The 23445-nt window shown below is 42.1% G+C and overlaps 2 protein-coding genes across 5 annotated transcripts in view; one reads left to right on the top strand and one right to left on the bottom strand.

Annotated features, from left to right (window-relative positions):
- LOC133116441 (dual specificity calcium/calmodulin-dependent 3',5'-cyclic nucleotide phosphodiesterase 1A-like) overlaps window positions 1-8252 on the top strand; it is a 70786-nt gene extending 62534 nt beyond the window's left edge. For 2 of the 3 annotated variants that reach the window (XM_061225966.1, XM_061225963.1), the window contains 3 exons: window positions 1147-1267; window positions 2826-3007; window positions 7580-8042. In XM_061225966.1, the coding sequence (XP_061081950.1) occupies window positions 1147-1267; window positions 2826-3007; window positions 7580-7911 (635 nt within the window). In that variant the 3' untranslated portion in view covers window positions 7912-8042. Of the gene's footprint in view, window positions 1-1146; window positions 1268-2825; window positions 3008-7579; window positions 8043-8092 lie in introns of those variants that run through there. The other variant, XM_061225965.1, reaches the window with a different exon arrangement.
- A 1378-nt stretch (window positions 8253-9630) lies between these two features.
- LOC133116160 (protein phosphatase 1 regulatory subunit 1C-like) lies at window positions 9631-21706 on the bottom strand. Of its 2 annotated transcripts, XM_061225425.1 has the most exons (6): window positions 21543-21706; window positions 20314-20374; window positions 16672-16709; window positions 15884-15944; window positions 12524-12679; window positions 9631-10003 (listed from the first exon to the last, which is right to left on the bottom strand). In XM_061225425.1, exons 1-6 carry the CDS (start codon window positions 21621-21623, stop codon window positions 9678-9680), a joined length of 723 nt encoding a protein of 240 aa, XP_061081409.1. In that variant the 5' UTR covers window positions 21624-21706; the 3' UTR covers window positions 9631-9677. The 2 variants fall into 2 exon arrangements, with proteins under 2 accessions (XP_061081409.1, XP_061081410.1); XM_061225426.1 differs by lacking the exon at window positions 12524-12679.
- Between the last annotated feature and the right edge of the window lie 1739 nt (window positions 21707-23445).

The following is a 23445-nucleotide window of genomic DNA, read 5'->3' as shown; positions in this document are numbered from 1 at the left end:
TGTGTGTCACAAAATGGTACAGAATGGTACAAAATGGTAATCCTACGGTGAGTCTGGACTCCCTGATTTGCTTAAGGTTTTCACATACCGTAAATCCTCAAATTGTGTCCGGGGTCTTTTATTTACTTAGGCTGCACAAAGCACAGACCTTTATTTGGGGCAGACGTGTATTCGAGGCAGGCCTTTATTTCTTATTAGGCTTCTGTTGTAGAATTTTATTCTTAGAAATAAAGTAAAAGGCTACACTTAAAGTGGACCAACACTGTTCAACACTTCATGTAACCGTTCAGAAATCAATTAGTGTAGGCTAATCAGGAAACACCGTTTGGTAAGTCAAAGTGTCAGTCTTAACAGACTTAGTTTATTGCAAATATTCTCAAACACTATAAATCACATGCCAAGTCCAGAATCCATAAAATAACAACTTGCCAGACAAGCCTTCATGAACAATTACAAATTAGCGTAGATAACAGCAAGTTAAGGATCTTTTTTTTCCTAAAGTGCGTTTTATTGTGAGACATGCGTTTCGTTTGGAGCAGCATACCGGTAGGCTATCAAAAGATTTTCGCTTTGGTTTGGGATTTAATTTACTTTTAGACTGATTCTATTGCTAAAAGTTGGGACTGATGGGCACTGAAATCACTGGTTCACTGTTAAGTTTTATGTAGTTGAAAGAGTGTCGGAATCTCCACCCGTCTGTTTATTGCGAGCCAAGGCAGCCGCTTTCATTCATTCATTGAATGTGCACTGTGCTGTAAATACATTTGTGTTTTAATGTATACTGCTTCAGCCTTTGGCAAGCTACTCAGAAGGGGGCGGCAAGCGACTGGTAGCTTGAGAGCAACGTGTTGGAGACCCATGGCATAGGACAACGACTTTTCATTGCCAACAGTATTAAACCAACCAACAATATAAAATATTAAGAAGAGCTCTTTTATTTCATTGAGTTAAATCGAAACAATGTCTTCTAGTGCTCATGGACTGATAGCCCTACTGGTAGGCAATATTACCCCGGCTTGTATTTGGGGGCCGACCTTTATTTGTCCACGGCCCCGGCTATTATCCGAGGCCCGGCTTCAAATAGAATCCCGGACACAATTTGAGGATTTACTGTATGACATTTTTGATTACTTCCTTCTCCTCCAGGGTTCATTGACTTCATTGTAGAACCAACGATCTCTGTGATGATCGACTCAGTGGAGAAGATCATTTCTCCTCTTGTAGAGGAAGCTACGAAATCAGGAGACAAAAGTGTGCGGAGGGCCAGGTACAGTCCAGGTCCTTATTTTCATATGAATCACTATTGATGTTCAACAGTTATTTTCATTACATTAATGTAATGTAATGTCATGTCATTTTTGTAGTAGCATAGGTGGCTCATCTGTGTTTTCCTTATTTTATGTACTTTTATTTACTTTGACCTTTCTTCTGTAAGTTCTTTTATATGTCTGAGCTCTATATGTATGCATGATTATTATTATTGTTTTTGTTATGTTGTTGTTGTTGTTGTTTTTGTTATGTTGTTGTTGCTATTGTTTTGTTGTTTTTGTTGTTATTGAGACGGGTGCGTGGGGGTTGGACCCAAAATGCACGACTCAGAAACAATAGTTGGATAAAGTCCCATCAGGGCTTTATTCGGGACGAATCCCAGGAGCGTAGTCAAAACAAGCAAAGTCCATACACATAGATCCAGCCAAACAAACAATAAACAAACAAAAAGCACGGTGCCGAGGGAAGAGGCAAACTCGTAGTCGGTAGACGTGCAGGGAGGTCCGGTAGCAGGAGAGCTGTCAGCGGGGCAGAAGTACAGGCGGAGGGCAGGCAGGGTCGTAGTCGAGGGCGATGCGGAAGTCGAAACCATAAAACAATCAGCGAGGCAAAGGTACAAAAATGGTAGGCGAGGACGTGGTCAAAAACAAACAATGGTCAACGAAACAGAAATCAATAAACAATGGTCAGTAGACAGGCTTGGATCTTAACGAGTAATCAATGACAGTAATGCTCAAGAGTTGCTTTGACGTACAAGAGGCAGACAATTTCGCGAAGAACAGGACTGGGCTATAAATGCAGGTGTAGACAGGTGTAGACAATTAGTTAGAGAGCAGCAAGGGAATAGAAAACAGGTGCGATGGATGACAAGTTTAACAAGGTAATTACTAATCGTTAGTAATAAACCTATCCTGCCCTAGCATTAGTAAATTAGTAAATGACATGCACGAGAAACGTAAGGTAACATGAACACATGATTAGTTTGTTAGTTTTACCCAATCCTGATCTAGCGTTAGTAGTTTTAGTAAATAGACAAATGGAAACAATTAGGGTGTGAGTGACAGAAAGAGAGAGAGAGAAAGCCGGAACGCAAGGTTTGCGGAAAGACATGTAAAAGTGTATGTTTAAACAACGACCAGTCAGCGTAACAATAAACATAAATCAAAACATCACACTAAACGAACTAAGACGATAACCACTCAACATAACAAGGTAAAATAATCGTAACGAAACATAACTAGACATGACGAGAAAATAAATCGTAACAAGAAACAAACGAACCTAGACTAACATAATACATGAAAGACAATACGTGACGAAGACAAATGATAAAACATAAAAACAAGGCAAGACAGACCTGAAACGTGACAGTTATTACTGTTTTTGTTGTTGATGCAGTTGCTGTTATTACTGTTGTTGTTGCTATTGTTATTTGTGTTGTTATTATGTTTTTATTTTTATTACTGTTGTTGTTATTGCTAGTTGTGTTGTTATTATTATTTTTGTGATTGTTTTTCTCATTATTTTTGTTGTTATTGTTGTTTTTGTTGTTGCAGTTTGACAGGAGGGGTTGGGACGGTAGTGGAGTCTGTGCAGAGGCACAGGGGTCAGGGGGCCTCAGATGAGCCAGGAGCCTCAGACTACTCCCTCCCGAGCATCAACCTGGAGCAAGTGCGCCACATGCTGGCTGAAGTCATCCAGTGCAACAAGGACCACTGGAAGGAGCTGGCTGTACAGGGTGTGTTTATCACGACAGGCCGTAGTTGTTAGGTAGTCATTCTTTCACAGCATAACTTCACAGCATATGCCACGACCTGGAGTGAGTTATTGCTTTTATAAAATGATTACCAATTATCATAATATTGATATTGTAGACAAAATCCAATTAAAAGAGTGTTTATTTACAATGTCATTGCAAGAATTATTTACTTGAAAATAGTTCCTAGCTGCTCGCACATAGTGCCAGGTGGTTGCTATGGAACGATGGTCTCCCAAACTAACTAGCTAACAAGCTACATTAGCATTAGTGAGCAAACAATACTTTATGCCTTATTGATGTTTATTTATATATTCCCATTATGCATTCAAGACAGCATCAGATCACAGGGAAGAGGAGACAGTCGCTCTGCGTCTCTGCCTGCTTCCAAATCCTTGACTGCTTAGTCATGGAGTGCTAATTGAAATTAAACAGTGAAGAAGAATTATAAGTCATGGCCGTGGTATATTGTTATCAGCAAATGAATTACTGTTCACACATTCCAAAACTCACTGAGCACTTTATTAGGAACATTTTTACTTTATTACACCTACTTATTCATGCGATTGTCTAATCAGCCAATTGTGTGGCAGCAGTGCAATGCTTACAGTCATGTAGATACGGGTCAGGAGCTTCAGTTAATGTTCAACATTCACATCAACCATCAGAATGGGGGAATGTGATCTAACTGACTTTGACTGTGGAATGATTGTTGGTGCAAACAGGGTGGATTGAGTATCTCAGAAACTGCTGATCTCCTGGGATTTTCATGCACGCTAATCTTTAGAGTTTGCAAAGAATGCTGCAAAAAAAAATACAGTGAGCATCAGTTCTGCAGAAAGAAATGCCTTGATAATGAGAGACGTCAGAGGAGAATGGCCAGAAGAGCAGCTCTGAACACACAATGTATCATCACTGTAAGTGGACAGGCTACAGCAGTAGAAGTAAATACCTAAGTGCTTGGTGAGTGTATACATTATATTAGGCATTTATTAGACATATTAGATTTATTGGTCTTCTGCTGCCATCCACATAAACCGGTTGTTCAGAGATGCTCTTCTGCAAACCACTGTTCTAACGTGATTATTGGAGTTACTGTCGCCTTCCTGTCAGCTTCGACCAGTCTGAACCTCTTGACCATGCTTTTCAGAATTGAGCGTCTGTCACATGATTGCGTGATTATATGTTTGCATTAACAAACTGATGTACAGGTGTACCTAATAAAGTTCTATATACACTCACTTTATTAGGTATTTATTAGACTTATTTTTAGACTTCTCCTGTGTAGCCTATTGTCGAGGACCCGGCCCTAGGCCCGCCTGATGAGAGATTGACAGAAGATAGGTTAGGCCGGAATGCATTGTTAACCCCTCGCACACGCCATTGAGGTGGTAGTAAGAACGCCCGTAAGAGGAAAAATATGTGGTTCAGAGCTAATGTGCAGCCCTACTTGTCAGCAGAGGAGTCTGAAGTCGGAGGACTTAGATTTAGGGTACTAAGGAGCAAGGCTAAAGGTCTGACTGAGGCCATGCGCAGAATATGTTCCAGCATGACCTACAGGGGAGGAACATAAGGCCTGGTAAAAGCAAAAAGTTGAAAACAATGTGGACGATTGGGAAATGAAAGAGTATGAGGAGATGGAAAAATAAGGAAGAAGGGAGGGATGTTAATACCGAAAGAAGATTAAGAGGCTTTAAGGGCTTCCCTGATTATAGCACTGACAATTGTCGGATAGATTCAAAGGACTGACTGTAGAGGAGTTGGGGGATGAATTACACTTGGCTATTAGTTGGATGTCCTTTATAGATCCCTTAAGGCGCCATAAGAAAGAGCACCTGAAGAATGTATTGAGATGGTGGAGGGCACTTACTGCTGGCTTGTATGAAGTCAAAGTGTGGAGAGAGTCCAAGAGAGACTATGACAGTGAGGCAGATAACAGTGATGAATAGGCTCATTAAATAAGTTGCAAGAGCTAGTGTTGTCCCACTCGGTATAATGGGGATATTTCTGGATGAATTTCTTACCAGAATAAGTACTCTTCTGTACAAGTTTCAGGATATATAAGAAGTGAGCTTTTAGACGTAAAGGTACCTCTTAGGATTTCGCTTAACAAGATATCTACAGGCTGTTGAGGAGAGAGCAACGCAGGACAACTATAATCAAGCTGGAGTGGCGCGCTCCCTCTGCCTAGTGATGTGTATCTGCAATTCCCCAACGACTTCTGCGTGAACTTGACCTGGAGCCCACTGGAGAAATTGAACAGCAGTATATGTAGCATTCAATACCACAGTACAGTAACAGCTGGGCAGGCTGGCGACCCCGAGTCCCGTACGGAGGAATCTACGCATTACCAGGAATGTCTGGATATTTACATTTACATTTTTGTCATTTGGCAGACGCTTTTAATCCAAAGCGACTTACAAGTGTATAGGTTCTACCATAAGTCAAAGCATCACATCCAGAACTAGGAAAATACACATAGAATGCTGTTGTAAACATAGTCGTCATCATAAGTGCAAATTTCTTTTTTTTTTTGGAGGGGGGTTAGACAAGGATAGGGATATCAGAAAGGAAGGGCGGGGGAAATCAGGAGGGAGGACTAAGGTAGAGTTTGAAAAGGTGGGTCTGCGTTGAAATAGGGGGAGGGACTCTGCTGTCCTGACAGTGGTAGGCAAGTCATTCCACCACTGAGGAACCAGAACGGAAAACAGGTGTGAACGTGCAGCTCGACCGCCAGGTACACGTAGAGAGGGAACCATAAGGCGACCAGAGCTGGCAGACCGGAGTGGTCTAGCTGGGGAGTAGGGAGTGATCAAGGATTGTATGTAAGGTGGGGCAGTCTCCTTAGCAGCCTGAAATGCCAACACTAGGGCCTTGAAACGGATGCATGCGGCAATAGGAAGCCAGTGGAGGCCAATGAGAAGCGGGAGAAGCGGATATGGAGAACGGAGTGACGTACGCGGTGTGGACTCAGCCCAAGAGTTGTGGCAACAGGACTGATAGCGAAGAGGTGTTCATGCACATCCCTCATCGTACAGAAAAGCTGGTGAAAGAGTTTAATTGCTTTTACAACATGCTTGGAGCCATGAACTGCACCTGGCGGTCAACAGGCGGGACCAGAGACCTCCAGCTCTACTACTGGCATAAGCAAATGGAAATGAAGGCCTTGGGTAGCTGTGGCCTGTACTTCTACAGCGGGGAGGATAAAACAGGCTGTCACCTGCGTGGAAAGCTGCCCGACTTCACCAACATTCACATCCTCTTGAACGGGACACGGGGTCCCTCCACGCTACAGAACACCTTCCTGCTGGACCCACGCAAGAACCTGAAGCCTCCCCCCCCTAACCTCAGTGTCAGTGAGGAGAGGCACATGCTGCGGCTGACATCTGCGGCATTAGAGCCAGTGACTGGAGCAAAGTCACGTCTTTCGAAAGTCCGGGTCCTGATCCTGCCCCAGATTCCCAAACCAATGCAGCTGTTCAAAGAGCTCATCAACAGCAAGGAGGAGGGATTAAATCCCGCGGAAAGCGTGAGATGGCTATATTTAGGGCATGGGTGGTAATTATATTTTATATTACTTATAAGGTAGAAGGTAGCATTGTTAGGTGATTTAAAGTTATAAGTTTCCTTTAATTTTTATGTCTTTTATTTTTCAGTAAGATACTATATAAGGTAGGAATAAAGTAGAAAAGTTAAGGGGTATTCGTGCCCACAATATTCTAGGAGTAGTTACGTTTATCTCCGTGAAGGGGGAGCCATAGGATAAGGTAAAGGCCAAAGAGGATGGATATTTGAAGGGTCTATCTTGACATTAACATCTGGTGGAAAGGTGAATTAGAAAAACAAAGGGGTTATATGAACCTTATGTGAATCACATAAAGGCACTGGTATACGGTTGAAAGAATATAAAGCATGTATGTATGTGATTAGCAAACTGAAAGATGATATTTAACCTGTGAGCTGTATAACTCTAATCTTTTGATTATAATAAAGTATATCTGACTATAATCATATCTGAGAGAGGGTGAATTAATAAAGAAAGGGTCTTTTAGAGGAATACAGTGAATACAGGAGATCATATAACAGCGTTGCATCACCCCACTTCGAGACTGGGCTGGAAGTTCAGTAGAACTTATCAGTTCTCCAGGATGTTCGAAAGTACTTAAAGGAAAAGAGAGTTCTTCTCCGAGACACCTCCTCGTGGGGTACTGCTCGTGGGAATGTGAGGTCTGAGCTCGGCACGGGGTCCGGGCACACGACACTATCCACTTAGAGGTTTGACGTGTTGTGTGTTCAGAGATGCTCTTCTGCATACCACTAATATGAGGTTATTTGCGCTACTGTCACCTTCCTATCAGCTTTGACCAATCTGGCCCTTCTCCTCTGACCTCTCTCATTAACAATGCGTTTTTGCATGCAGAACTGCAAAATTTTGTTTTTCATACCATTCTCTGCAAACTCTAAAGACTATTGTCTCTGTAGCTGGCCTTTATTCTGTAGCTGGACTAAAACCTGGCCTTTATTCCTTATTCTGTGTGCATGGTCTGTTCCTAGAGCTGGAGAAAAGAGCGAGGGATTCATCCCCCAGCAAAGAGAAGGAGGTGTCCCCCAGCACAGAGGAGACGCGCAGGGAGACGCAGCCCGCTGGAGCCACACACACAGGCTCTGAGGCCCAGTCCGATTCTGCAAACGAACTGAACAACATCAACTCCAATGACTCTTCCCAAAATTCCCTCGGGCTGAGCTTGGCCTCCCCGTCTGTGGATGAGGGGGCGGTCTCATCGCTGTCCAACACGCACCTGCAAACACTCAGCCCCGACCCCTCCCCATGCAACGGTAACAACAGCGACTTCACCGAATCTCACACTTCTGTCACGTTTGCGTGAACAACTGAAAACTATACAGCTGTCCAGTATTTTAAATGAATGGTGTCAGTATTCTCCCCATCCAGTGCATATGCAGCAGTTTCAGGGGTGTGGGATAGTTTCACAGGTGTGAGCTACTGACCTGAGTGTGATGGTGTGTGGCACTGTGTGTGCTAGTGACTGAATTGTGGTTTGTCCTCAGGGGAGGGACCAGAGCCAGCCCAGAAGGACGTCAGACCGATTTCCTGATCCCGTCTCCTCAGCATTGCTTCCCAAATACTATTTTATTTGTTTTGTATTTTACTGTATTTACTGTACTGTAATTTATTAAAGTTGGGGATCCGGTTCCCCTTTTCACCAGAGTTAATATTTATTTGTCCCTTGTTCTTCATTGCCAGCCGAATCAGGAGTCCTCTGTGCCAGCCAGGCCCAGAAAGACTCCATCAGTTTCACAGCCTCCCTCACCGATGGGAGTCCACCTGTGGGTCCTTGGATTGCCGGCAGGACATGCACCAGCTAGCTTTTGACCATAGCTCCTAGCAGCTATTTCCACAAATGAGATTTTGAACTGGGTCCATTGAGACTCCATATCCCCATGGGGGGGAGACCTGGAGATATGTTTTTATGTTTTTACATACAATGGCACTGTGGTGTTTTCTTGGAGGTAAACATGACGATAACTTAATCTTATGGAAAACCTATTTATTAGGTGTATACAGTGCATATCATTTATAGATTTCCTGACTTGATCACTGGCTACAAGTTCGCTAGCCTGCTAGCAACGTAGAAATGTGTATTGCTGCAGCCTTACTACTGCTTAGCCAAAACCGGTTTCATCTGAATAACTTAGCTAGCTAATATAATAATCTTACAATAAAATCACCGCCTTGACATTGGTGTCCTCAAGTACATGGTTCATATCTGTCTCCTGACTAATCTGAAGGAGTAGGAAATAGCCACGGTCAACATGGAATTGAAGAATACAACAGCTCCCGGGTTTGCAAAGCACTCTGGTCTTACTGTCCCAAGGATACATTAACTGAAACCTGACGCCCCACTTAACCACTAGTATACGTCTGAAGGTTTTATCCTCTTTCTCTGATGCACTTAAGAGGGTTAGGACAAGGACTCATTGCTATGGGGCTGTTTTTCTGAACGGTGGAGACAGCTGTCTTTCACCACTCAAATCGGAGAGATGGAAATCGGCAATAGAGGGCACAACAGTGGGCGGTGTGTTCAAAAATCTACAAGAAATATTCATGTTCATTTATCAGAAATTTATTCATCAAACTATTCAAAAATATTTTTTTCAGCACACAGAGGGAATGAAAGTAGTTAATTCATAAAATGGAATGCTTTTTAGTCCATTAAAAATAAAGATATAATTTGCATTTCATGTCAGATTCCAGAGTCTGTATTTACCAAAAATTGATTTTCATATATCTCAGATATAACAATATGCTGGTTATCTCATCTTTGTCTCATCAACAGTGAAATGCACTGCGACCTAAGTCAAGGCAAGTCCGCAAAATCCCCCAAATATTGCAATACATTTTCCTGCTAATAGATAGGACACTAACGTCATACCGAACATACTGTAGGCAGGAGGTATGGTGACTTTATTCCACATAGGCAGAAAGTAATTTGATAAAATCCCTTTAGTGGAGAAATGTCTCCAATAGATCTCCCCCCACCCCCCCCCCCACCCCGCCCCGACCCAAACGCCCCTCCACTGGAGTGTGAATCTGTTATAAAATGGAGGTGCTGAAAGGGGTCGTGCACCCTCTCTAAGGGTCCCCATCATCTCCTTGCTGGATCATTCCCTCTGGCTGTTTGGGGACAGGCTCCAGCTCTTTGGGGAGGGACTCCAGCTCTTTGGGGAGGGGCTCCAGCTCTTTGGGGCGGGACTCCAGCACTTTGGGGAGGGACTCCAGCTCTTTGGGGAGGGACTCCAGCTCTTTAGGGCGGGGCTCCAGCTGTTTGGAGAGGAGCTCTGCCTCTTTTGGTTGTTTGGGGAGGGGCTCCAGCTGTTGGAGGAGGGTTTCCAGCTCAGGCAGACCTTCCTCCTCCTCAGGAAAGGAAGAGTCAGTGGGCATCTTCAGCAGCTTTCCCTCTGCAGTTGGGAGACATTTTCATAGGAGTGGGTGCGCAGCTACACACCCTGTCTCATATTACAGCAGAAATCAATATCCGCACCCCCACCCCTACAGGGTGTCTACTTTCACATATATCAGCAAGCATTTCCTTAAAGGCTGCATTTTGAAATAATTCTAAATGTATTACGGGTTTCACAAATCAACCAAACAATGTTAAAGTTAATATGGAGACTTCTGATGCAGTAAAACTGAAGTCTGTGTTTGGCTAACACCTTCCAGACCCATAATGGGGTATTGAATATATGTTTATTAAAAAAAAGAATTTCATCGAATGCTTTACAAATCCAACAATGGGTGGGATAGTGTATATGGAGTCCTTTTTAAGACCCAATCTGTGGTATTGAATACACAGTATATGTAAAAAAAAAACATGCATTTGAATGGATCTCTATGGGAATTGGGGGTGGGACTAGATTAATCTGTAAATTATGCTGATACAATATGGAACACATTTATTGGCTAAATGCCCTTAAGTCATCCAGGGTCCAAGGTAGCAAACCAGCCTCAAACCACTGTGCTGCCACTAGATATACAGTAGACACATCTACAGTTGTTTCTCCTGAATATTTTTTCCATTGAGTTCAACAGGACAATTAGTCAGGAGAAACAATTTTTGTAGTATCTACTGCATATCTGGCAGCAACAAGATGATTTGAGGCTCATTTGATACCTTGGACCATTGATGACTTAAAGCCATTCAGCCAATAAATGTTTTCCATATTGTATCAGCATAATTTTTAATTTGATTCGGAATGCTAAGGCTGATTATTATGTAAATGCAGTGACTGAAAATGAGAAAATTTTTGGAAACTGACTAAATTTGCCTCTGGTCCGACCATATATTCATGCCACCCAGACTTCCTAAAGGTAAACTGCAATGTTTTTGCTCAAAAGAATGTAATTATGGAAACTTTTAACAGGCATTTTATTTCCGCTGGATCTGTTTTTGATTCAATAAATGTTGAGCCACAAAATTTCTCAAATCATATTAATCACTTGTGTGAATACACAGCTGAAAATATTAACAGAAAATAATATTCTCATATTATGCATCATAGTCAGACTTTACCGCAAGTACTCTTATATCAGTATTCTGCAATGCTTCATTTTAGGACTTGTTTTATTTTCTATTTTTATGAATTATTTATGGAAGTGTATCCATCCAGCGAAGATCCACTTATACGCAGATGAGACAGTTGTTTCCTCACTCAATAAAGATACTTTTCAAACTCTTCAAACCTAGTTGAAATTCATTTTGAATGCTCAGATAACGGCATTTATCAGAGATCACTTACAGTGTGCACAAAGTTTTACTATTTTACATAGAGGCAGAAACAAATTGGAAAAGGTATCCTCTTATAAATATCTTGGTATATGTAAACCTTTATTAAATCAGGTTCATCCCATTGCGATTAAAAAGAGAGACCTGGCCAAGAAGGCAGCAACACATAAAGTTACAGACCAGAACTAAAACATAAAATCTTATCCAAAGCAAGTATGAGAGAACATGATAGAGACAGACAGAGCAAGAAAAAATCAGAAACATAAATAAGTGCAGTCAAAAGCTAGACAACAGCTTATTAAAAGTGAAGACAATGGGAAGTTGGCCTTTAATACACATATTGAAAACCTTAAAATGGGTTTTTATTTCCATTTTAAGTTTTTATTTTTAATTTAAGGCAACCCTAGAACACATTTATATATTACAAAGCAACATCAAATAAGTGCACACTGAAGTTCAATGAAACTGCAGGACACAGATCAGATAAGATAAAATTTTCATAAAGTATGAGTTATCCACAGCCATGAACATGAAGCATTATCTAAATCTGTAAAGTTAATGCAAGTCTTTATCTGGGGTGCCAACAAGAACCATTCAGAGGATTAGTGCTCTGACTTCAGGTATGTCTGCTGAAATGTCCGTTGATTTAATCCCCAAATACCTCTTATACGCAATATTGGCTACGATGAGTTTGCAAAATATAGGAACTCACTCCCATGAAATAGACTGGCCAGGTGAATCTAGGTGATAAGATTCCTTCACGGTTTTGCTTATTGAATTGCTATTTCGAAGTGTAAACACACAGATAAACACTACTTTAAGCAACCTACTGGCCTAACACAGGCCTACAGCTCTAAATGTCAAATTTATGAAAATAGCAGACATATAACAGACAGCCAATAAAGACATTGAACACAACGAGGGAAAATTTAAATATCAGTGTTAGACTTCATGCCCCATGCTCAAAAGTAGAAATCTTTTTTATGTTTTTCCTCATGCAGTGTTATTACCATTTTATAGCAATATGACCACTAATGTAATATAATCCTGTAGATACAGCATGGACATGTGGATCTGTGTGTCCAGTCTAGTGGCAGATAATGTTCAATACACCAGACAAGCTCAATAAAGCATAGAATTTTCCAAATAAATTGTGTGTTTGACCTAGGTCAGCTGGGTGGGGTCAGTACCCTACCTGTGGCAAAGGGGAGCAGGTGCTGATAAGGCGTGTCTTTCCGCCTGGGTGGGGCCCCTGGCCGCTCCTCTAAAGGCGTGTCTGGGTGTGTCTGTGCGAGTCTGTGGTGCTCTCTCACATCCTCACAAGCTCTGTGGGGGTCAGCCTGCTCCCTACCTGCGAAAGCAAGGCACACACACCCCCATCAGCTGGGCCCAAAACGCCCCCACAAGCGCTGTGTGTGACTGAGCCTCACATCGGACCCCTGAACACTGACCTTACCAAAGGTGTCCCCTGAACACTGACCATATCACAGGTGACCCCTGAACACTGACCATATCACAGGTGACCCCTGAACACTGACCATATCGCAGGTGACCCCTGAACACTGACCATATCGCAGGTGACCCCTGAACACTGACCATATCGCAGGTGATACCTGAACACTGACAATATCACAGGTGACCCCTAAACACTGACCTTAAGAAAGGTTACCCCTGAACACTGACCATATCACAGGTGACCCCTGAACACTGACTGTATCACAGGTGACCCCTAAACACTGACCTTAAGAAAGGTTACCCCTGAACACTGACCATATCACAGGTGACCCCTGAACACTGACTGTATCACAGGTGACCCCTAAACACTGACCTTAAGAAAGGTTACCCCTGAACACTGACCATATCACAGGTGACCCCTGAACACTGACCTTAAGAAAGGTTACCCCTGAACACTGACCATATCACAGGTGACCCCTGAACACTGAAGACTGAACATAAGTAAATTCATACTTAAATTCTTACTTCGAAAGTGGCTGTTCCAGCATTAATATATATATATATATATATATATATATATATATATATATATATATATATATATATATATATATATATATAATTAATATCATTAGTATGATATTAAGGATATGAGGCAGGAACTTTTTTCACAATGAAAACATTAAATAATTAAACGTGACATTTTCTAACATTTTAACAGCAACAGACTTTCACAGTTGCCATAAACACAACTGAGCTGTCTCATGTAATCAACAGCACAACCTTTTCAAAAGTTTTTTTTATTCAATTTCATACATTTATTTTCAGGGAAAATCAACATCCATTTATAGATAAAATGCCTGAAAATGGTACTAACTTTTAAAGATCTCTTGTCCTCCACAGGAAACTGTGGGAAAATACTTGAATATTTGATTCAAACAAACCAACAAACACATCAATAAATAAATAAAATACCATAATAATAACATAATAATAATAATTCCCACAAAAAATGATGGAAATGGATGTGGATCCTCTAATGACTTACAGAGCTGTGATACAGGCACTGCTAGGACACAGCCGGCAGGGGTAACAGCTAACAGACTCAGCAAAGACTGGCCCATCTACACAAAACTATCACAAAACTATCACAAAGATAGACTATCTCTATCGAGAGATAGACGAAGGACTGGGAAGGTTCTCTTCTGATGGCTCTCCTGCATAGATAGCATAGCGATAAATAAGCATATTTGAAAATATTAAAATTATAATAATAGTAACAACAACCACAATAATGAAGAGAAAAGAAAGGAGAGACAGAGAGAGAGGGGGTGGATGTTAGCCACACGGAGAGCATATCTGTTTTTTGGCTTTAAGAGCATTGCATTATGGTTTTGGTTGTGATGGGGCACTAGTAGCATCTGTGTGAGTAAGGGGGAGATTGCTATGGCAGAGAACCGTTTGCAACTAGATATGGTTTTGAATGTATTGATTCTATTGGCTACATCCGGAAACAAATGAGCCAGAAAATCAATACCATCTGCTTCACGAAAAACAAACTTTTTTGGCTCTTCACTTACGTAACGCAGGGAATATTTCTTAATTTATTACTTTTTGGTTTATTTTCAAATAAAATTGTGGGAATGTTTGAAAATTGCAAGTCAGCTGGGAAAAAATGCGATTGTTGAAATTGAAATGTTTTGGTGCAGAATGCAATCACAAGGCTCAGAAAAACAAATGTTTGCTGGTTTAATTTCTTAACATAAAGTGCATTCAGTCTCTGTGTCACGGTGTAGTACCGGTTTGGACCACTGGAGGGTGGTTTGGTCTGTTGACAGGCTTTTCAGCCCATTTACTCACAGGTGTAATCATTTCTGTGCAATCAGACCACACCCATGATAAACCCTCCACTCACAGCACTCAGGTGCTTCTGTTATGCTGAAGCTGGTAAAAGGTATCGCTGGCTCTCTGAGAAAAGAGTTTGTGGGAGTCTAACTCTCCCTATGTTTGAGTATTAGTTTCTTTTCAGCAAGAGAAGATTTTGTGGGAATCTAACTCTCCCTTTGTTAGAATACTCTTCTATTTTCACTGAGAATAGTGTTTCTGGGAGTCTACTCTCCCTGTGTTAGTTTATTTGCTACAACAAGTTTTATTTTACCATCCGTTTGGGATTTATTTAAGTTCACCTTCTTTATCCTTGCCTTTGTGAGTACTTTCCCCGGTGGGGTAGTTTTCAGTTAAAGGTTATTCCTCCTTTTATCTTTTTGCTTTAGTCTGCTTTGCAGATTTAGTGGTTGTTTGTTTGCGATCAGCTTTTAGGAACCCTGGTGTCTGCGTTTGGCCTAACACCCCACACCCCACCTTACACTCTTACACTTGTATAAATATGAAACTAACACTTAACACAGTATGCACGACGACTAAATCAGAGCTTCAAACACTAAATGTAGTACAGCGTGCTCATTTATAATGAGAAATGCCATTTACAGATGTTAGTTCAGGATGAACGGTCTTAAACTATGACAGAGATGATGGTTAGCTATCTTGGCTTCACAGAATAAGCATCCAACTGTTAAAACTGATTATTGGATTATAGTCTTGTAGAACTCGGTCTTATGTTCTTGTCGCTGACTAGGAAGCACCACTACCTGCAGCACACTAAATCGTGTTAGTCTATTTCATATCCTGGACACGACCTCAAACGCCATGATTGCAGGCATCTAGCTAGTGATATGTCTGAGTTTTTTCTTGAGTGTTTATGCTGGGTTTGTCAACCAGATGTACACAGACGTCCAACAACTGAAGGCTCGGCATGTGGTAGAGTCATTGACCCACTGACAGCAGGCCAGCAAGAACGGGTCTGGAAACGTAATTCTGGTGCTAAGAGTCTTTTTTTTATTTATTGTAGCTGTTTTGGGCCGATAAAATGTTAGTCGTTGGAGCAACTGAAGCCTAGCTTGAGCTGTCTTTTTCAGCAGTAGCCTTCTATGCCTCCTTTTTAGCGTCACATGAGATTGCGCTTTTGGAGCATTCGCATGAATATACTTCCTGTAATCTGGAAACTGTGGCTGAGTCAGTCATGCAGTTGCTGATTGGATACCTTTCATGGTGGGTGGGGTGAATACCCCCTGCTTTCTCTGGGCAGGGGACAGCTCTGCATTCTGGGATTTGGGGAGATGGAGAATGGAAAAGGGTAAAGTTTAACTTTCAGGAACACAAACACCCACATGATCACTACATTAACATACCACAAACTTCAACATTAGTCAGAAAACAGTCATAGCTTCATAAATAGGAGGGACATTTAGTTCCATAAATATGTCTGCATCCAATTTGCCAAACAAACTTCTACCAAACCAGAAATATGCTGGCCGGATGTGCAATAAAAGTCAGCTAAAAACCGAATGTGTTTATCCATGCAACCGCTGAATTGTATATTCTTGTACTATACTGGAGCATGATTTTTTGACATAGAGAAATGGTATCAAGGATTGTTAGATGCATTGAATATACCCTATGTCTCAGTCTCTGACTAGGTCAGGGTTGTGTTGCATGGGGGAGCCTGCTGTTGTATTGCCCTGCTTTGCAAATAACAGACTGACATTAATCTAAAGTGCTGTTATCACCAGTGGAGAGTGTCACAATTGGGCATTGCCATCCTGCAATTTTATAACGTTGTTTTAGATATAATTATTTTAGAAATATGAATGCAACAATAATTTGGGATGTCAACGGCTCAACCAAAAGAGGGCAGCGGGATGGGTGTTTCTTGTTGTATACATTGGTTATTAAACATTACTTATACCTCAGTTTGAGGCAGAAATGAATGTATTTATTGTTGTATACCTCAGTTCTAAACATATATCAGAAAATGAAGGTGCTGTGTACCTCGGCTTGACTGCTTATCCTCTTCCTGTCCTCTGCTCCTAGGAGAAATGCCAAATCAATGTCAGGACTGAATAATGCACAAATGAATCATGATTCTCCTGATTCATCAAAGTTACTCTCGGTCAATTACAATTCAACCTGCCCCAGCCAAAACTCTGAATGCACATATGTGCCATTTGCACATCACTACCATAAAAAACAAACACATGGTTGCTTTAGTAATTCCCTAATAATGTACAATTAGCAAACAATTACAGGAGAGGAAAGATATCTTTCATATCACAGCTCAAAAGTAGTGCATACTGAAATATGTTTTTAATAAGCTCCTGGCCTTGCATGCCCCAGCTGAGTTACTTTTCCTCACTTAAACCATCTGAATTGAAATGATTCATTTCATCCAGCAAAGTCTCATTGATCAATGACTGCTGATCAGTGAAGTGTATCCCTTATTTTTATGGATCACTAAAATGCACAGAAAGAGGTCTTATTCATGATTTTTTTTTTTTAAAGCACAGAAATCATTTTTAGAAAAATAAAATTTTGGAATTCATAATTCTGGCTGTCAATGAGAATGAATCCTTCTTGTATTTCATGTGTTTATGCGCACAAATGAGTCATTCATGGAAGGCAGGCTTGTGGAAAAATAAAAGCCGTTCACCATCAGGCATAAAGAACACTGTGTTCCAAGTATTGCCATCCCAGTGCCCAGAGCTGTTTGAGCCAATGAGACAAAACTGCTTTAATGCAGTCTTATTAATCACAGGCAAAGTGCACAGACACAACAATGAAGTCCTTCAGCCTGTGGGTTGAGCTTATTTTCAGTGAAATAATATAGTTGTCATTAACTTGCTCATTTCACACATTTCTCCTAAACTATGTCCTCATGAGACCTGGAAAGTCATGCGCTTATGCTCATGAACCATATATTCTACTATGCTGATACTTACACAATAAAGGTTATGCAATACAAATTAAATAAATAATTACATTCCAACCATATTTCTACTGCAACAAGTTCTTTTCATTCAAGACATTAGTATTGTCAAAAAAAAGGAAAACACAATGAGACCCAAACACACACTCACTCACACACATGTACACTTACTGGACATTAGAACATACACTGACTCACCAACACACGCAAGCAAACTCACTCAGACACACACACACACACACACAAACATACTGTACATGCACATACACTACACTGTCACACACACACACATGCACACCCACACACTCACGTACACACACAGACACACAAACACACACATAAACATACTGTACATGCACACACTACATTCTGTCACACACACACACACACACACACACACACACACACACACACACACACGCCCACACTCACACACAGTGTGTAAGCAGGTTCACAGTAGCCAGGAAAAAGTGTTCCCTGGAGTTGTGCCACCGCTGAGTTCCCTGAAAAACACTCATTCCTGCTTTTATTCCCACTGCGTGCCACACTGGAGGCTTTATGGGCTGATGACTAAAATACATGTTAAGCCCCAATAAACTAGAGTGGCCCAAGGACACCGTTTTATTAAATTTCCCTGTACAGAAACATCATTAACAAAGTGCTGCGCGCACAAAGTATTAACTTTGCGCACAGCCGTGGGTAGTGCCAAAGGTAACCATGACAACATGGGCAGTTAGGAAGGTCACGCAGTACACAGACGCCTGTGATTTTTGACAACGCCGCTAACGTGCATACAGTGGCCCACTGGCGGTCCCCTCTGCACAGCTGTTGGTCTGGTGTTTTTTTCCGGATTGCTGCTACGTATTCCGGCTGTCAATAAAGCAATGAACAGTCCTGGCTCCTGTATGCATAAGAAAGTGGTCTTTGCTGCATCAGAAAAGTTAATAGCAAGTTTCAGCTGTTTGAACTTGTTGTCTAAAAGACCCCCGTGAAGACCACAGTGGAGTCTCTCACAGTACACAGTGGAGTCTATTCAGACCCACAATGCACTGCACAGAAACAACAGTTGCAGGCAATGATGAACCATTTAAAATGCTGTTTCCTAGCCTTGACCAAGCCTAATGCAAATATCTGTGCTTTAATTGGTCATAGAACCAAGAATATGATTGGTTACATGTCCTGTCAGTCAAGCAGATCCCGGCCCCGGTCCATGTTTATGTGACCCTCTTATTGTCCCTGCCCTGCCCTGCTTCTACTCTCTCAACCAGCCTCATATTTTACTTCCCAAAATCCCCCCTAATCCTAGAGATTTTGTTACTTTCTGAAAGCTGGACCTCTCTAACTCTTCCAGAGACGGCTGGGGTGAAAATGGCAAATTCAGTGGATTTAGAATTAGATCCCTTTATAGCCTTAGCAACAAGCTAGAGTGGTCTGCAAGCACCACTGTTATCTAAAACTGACCGCACATTTTAGACACGACAAACAATCTGTCCATGGTGAAAAAATAGCCACACGGAGTTGGTTCTGCTAAAACGGTTCTGCAAGCATTCACTGCAACATACAACAGGTGCTGGGACCCAGAAAGGAACACACATGTAAGAAAAACAATAGATTACAATAGATTAAAAAAGTAAACATTGTAAGGATGTCGGTCTCCAGGGAGTTTTAATGGCAAAACGAGGCTGTGGTGTGATTTACGATGATAAGCTATTTAATATTGATCATGGTTAAAAGGTATCAAATCAGTTTTGAGAGATTCAATTCTCATTGTTTAAACATAAACTGATTAAAGGTCCCATATTGCCCACCGTCCCATTTTAGGTTCTGGAGTAAGTGTCTGTAAGGCTTTAGGGTCTTTAGCACTATATGGGCATGACTAGTAATACACTGCACCAATCATCTTATGTCATCTAAAGTCACTGCTATTTACTGTATGTTTATGTTCAGATACTTCATATTAGTAGTCATGCATTCAGTAGCATTTCATGAAGGCTTTTTCTCTCCTCAGCGGCACGCCATGATTGGTTAAATTTCATTTGATTAACAGCTCTCCTTATGTTGCATGAACCTATCTCCTATCCTCATATTTTTTTGAATGGTTAAACACAGAGAAAAAATACAATATTTTATTAAGTCTTTCTTTTTTCTAATATTGAAGTTAGCAGTTACACTGTCCACTACAGGGGGACTTTGGATTTGTCTTTTTAAGTAGCATGTTTTTGACCAATCAGCAGTCTCTTTTTTTATGAGAGCGGCCAAGGAGCTGTATTGTGTGCTGTCATGTGTGATTCTGCCCTGGTGGATGTGTTTGTTACCTGATGATGTCAGAGTGAAAGCAGGCACACAGGAAGTAGTGGGCCTTGCGCGTGTTTGTGCTGACCAGGCAGACGGCTGTGCTGTGTCTTACTCCGCCACCAGGGCCATACGCTGACGCCACAGGGGAGGGGGGGGCGGGGGCAGACTGATACCGCCAGCACAGCGTATCATGCCTTGGAAAACCAAGGCTAGATTACCCACGACTCCGCTGTCGCATGACTAACAGGGCAGGACGGACCCAAGCTATCTATTATCTCAGGAACAACAGGAAGCCCTTCATTTTGATGACAGGAGAGCTGAAGGACCAGCGGTATAGTCTGGGTGAGGGTGTGTCAGCCGGCCAGCTGAGACAGGCTGATGATGTCACCACGCCAGAGGCTGTGGAGACTTACCTGATGCAGCTGGGTCGGTGTAGAACACCAGCGTGGCGGGAGTAGGTCTTCTTCTGCGGATCTGTGGAACATAATAGAGCTAAGGGCTTGGATCAGCCAATCAGCTGCTCTGATTGACAGTCAATCACCTGCTCAGACACACACCACCAATCACCAGCTCTGACACAAAACCAGTCACCTGCTCTGACACTCAGCCACCAATCACCTGCTCTGACACTCAGCCACCAATCACCTGCTCCGACACACAACCAATCACCTGCTCCGACACATAATCAATCACCTGGTAAAACACAAAACCAATCACATGCTCTGACTCACTTCCACCAATCACCTGCTCTGTCGATTAATTAACGCATTTCAGTGTCGTTCTTGGGTTCGTATTTTACAGTAATTAGTAACTGGGCATCACCCTGTCCGAATTCGGAAATGATACATTTTAACATGAGGTAATCTGAAGCGTGGCACCAGAGCCAATCCAAACCCCCTTCCTCAGATCAATAACCACTTAAAATGACACATCTCACATCCTCAGTCCTCATTACCTCAGCATGTTCAGTCTTAGTCACATGTGTACACAAGAGTAAACACGCATGCTCCTGGATACACGCATGCTTTTAGAGACACGCATGCCCCTTGAAGGCGAAGATACAGTATACTATGCAAAAAACCAGTAACTTCACACAGACATTCCAAATATGACAATCAGCTCTGTAATCTATGTTCACTAGAGCAGCAGTTCAGCTTGCTTTACCAGTTTCCTGTACCATTAGGCTTTGAGGCCAGGGATAAGGAAATGTTTTCAAATAAATGTGTTCACTGTTATATACTGAACCATGACTGTCTCTGGTCATTGGACAAACAATTCAGTCTTCCCAATTTGAAACTATGCTTGAAAACAACAGATTTTCTGCAGTGTCTAATCCATACATAACGGACCTGATAATTCTGTAACGTACAAAATAAAATATAATTATACACTTAAAATCACACTCCAAATAGTAAGTTCATCAATTCATTCCATTTTATTTGTATAGCGGTATCACACTTTACAGTGGATTCTATATTCTACTGTTCAAAATATTTATTCATATGATAAGTAGCAATTAAAAAGCAGCCTTTAAAAGCAATTATTAATGCATGGCAATTTGCTCCAAGAATGGCTACAGTTCTACAGTTCCTTCACCGGAGGGTGTTTTCATTAAAGCAGAGGTTCCGGAGGATGCACTCACATGCTCTGCTGCCTGGGGGTCCAGCTGGCTCTGGAAGAGGGGCACTGAGAACTGGATCTTCTTGGGGCTGTTGGGCTCCATGATGTGAGCAGTCAGATAGCCAGGGAGAGAGTGCTGCCAGGGAGCAGGACGATGGAGCTGCAGGCTCCGCTACTGCCCCTCCCTCTCCCTCTCTCTCTCTTTCTCCCTCCTGCTCACTCCCCCTCTCACTGTCTCTGTCTCTGAATCTCTCCCTCTCCCTGTCTCACTCTCTCCCTCCCTCCCCTCCCTCTGTCTCTCTCTCTCCCTCTCCCTGTCTCTCTCTCTCTCTCTCTCTCTCTCTCTCTCTCTCCCCTCTTCCTGTCTCCCTCTCTCTCTACCTCTCCCCCTCCATCTCATTCCTTTTCTCTCTCTCCCCCTCTCTGTCTCTCCCTCTCTCACCCTCTCACCCTCACCCTCTTTCCCTCCCTCTCTCTCCCCCTCTCTGTCTCACTCTCTCTCCCTCCCCCTCTCTCCCTCCCCCTCCCTAAATCTAAATCACTTAAATCCTTCAAATCACTGAAATCAAGGAAATCACCTAATCACAGAAATCACCTACATTACATAAATCATATAAAATTACTGAAATCTCTTAAATCACCAAAATCACCTCAAGCACCTAAAGCACATAAATCATGTAAATCTTCCTTCTTGCTGGCTGTTTTAACAGCTCAGTGAAAAATGCAATGTAAGCTCCTTTGGGACCTGCTGGTAGTTAATTATTAATGATTCTGAGGAAGCCCCTCCCCCATGATAGATTCCCCTTTCAGTGCTAGACTGCACACACCTTGAGAGAGGAGAACAGTCTCATTCATGTATACAGAGGCTTCAGAAAGTATTCAGACCCCTTCACTTTTTGATCTACACTCAATAACCCATAATGCCAAAATGAAAACAAATCTCTCATTTACATAAATATTCAGACCCTTAATTCAGTTCTTTGTTGAAGCCCCTTTGGCAGCAATTACAGCTTCAAGCTTTGCACACTTGGATTTGGGCAGTTTATCCCATTCTTGAGATGTGTCACATGTGCCTGGACAAGAAGCATTGTACCCAAATCTCACAGTCACAGAAATACCTACCATACAATCCCCACAATCCCACGCCAGTATGCAAGTGTTTATAACCTGTCAAAGCACTGAATGTATAAAGTGATTGGTATAGAAATGACCAGAAATGATATAGAAATGTCTAAACCGATATTGAAAGGTACAAAATTACATTTAGAAGACTTGATGTCTCATCCAAAATGACTTATGCAGCAGACATTGTTTGAATATCTAAAATTATTTCAGCTGGATATTTACTGGAGCAGTTCCCTGCTGTAAAATCCAGTTATGCCCGCTGAACCAGCTTGGAAATTGTGCTGGTCAAGCTGGTCATAAACTGGCCTAGCTGGGTATGAGCTGGTCAACCAACATGGCCAAGCTGGTCTTAAAGCAGGTATAGCTGGGTATGAGCTGGTCAACAAGCTAGTGGTGGTAGCTTGTCTGAACTGGGAGCTGGTCAACCATCTTAACATAGCTTGAGCTGATCAAACCATGTCAAGCTGAGAGCTGGTCTGAACTGGCCAACCAGCTACCAGCTGTTTCAAAACCAGTTTTTTTTCAGCAGGGCTCAGATTAAGCACCTTGCTCAGGTTAGTGGTACAACAGCTACACCCCCTGAGAGTAGCACAGATCTATGTGTCATTTTCGACCACAAAATCCATCTCTGTTACCCCCTGGCCTAGCAGCCAGCAACTGGTTCTCTTAGGCCATCCTGCTCTAAAAGGGCCCTTTCTATAGTGACTGAGCTCATCCAATGTCTCTCAACACACCTGGGGAACAGTGGACTCCTGAAATGCATTTGTAATGGAGCCCCTCTCCCGGACTCCAGGGGGAAG

Source organism: Conger conger, chromosome 17 (genome assembly GCF_963514075.1).
Source record: "Conger conger chromosome 17, fConCon1.1, whole genome shotgun sequence".
NCBI lineage: Eukaryota > Metazoa > Chordata > Actinopteri > Anguilliformes > Congridae > Conger > Conger conger.
Note: the sequence above shows the minus strand (reverse complement) of the source record. Positions and strands in the feature narration are given on the sequence as shown.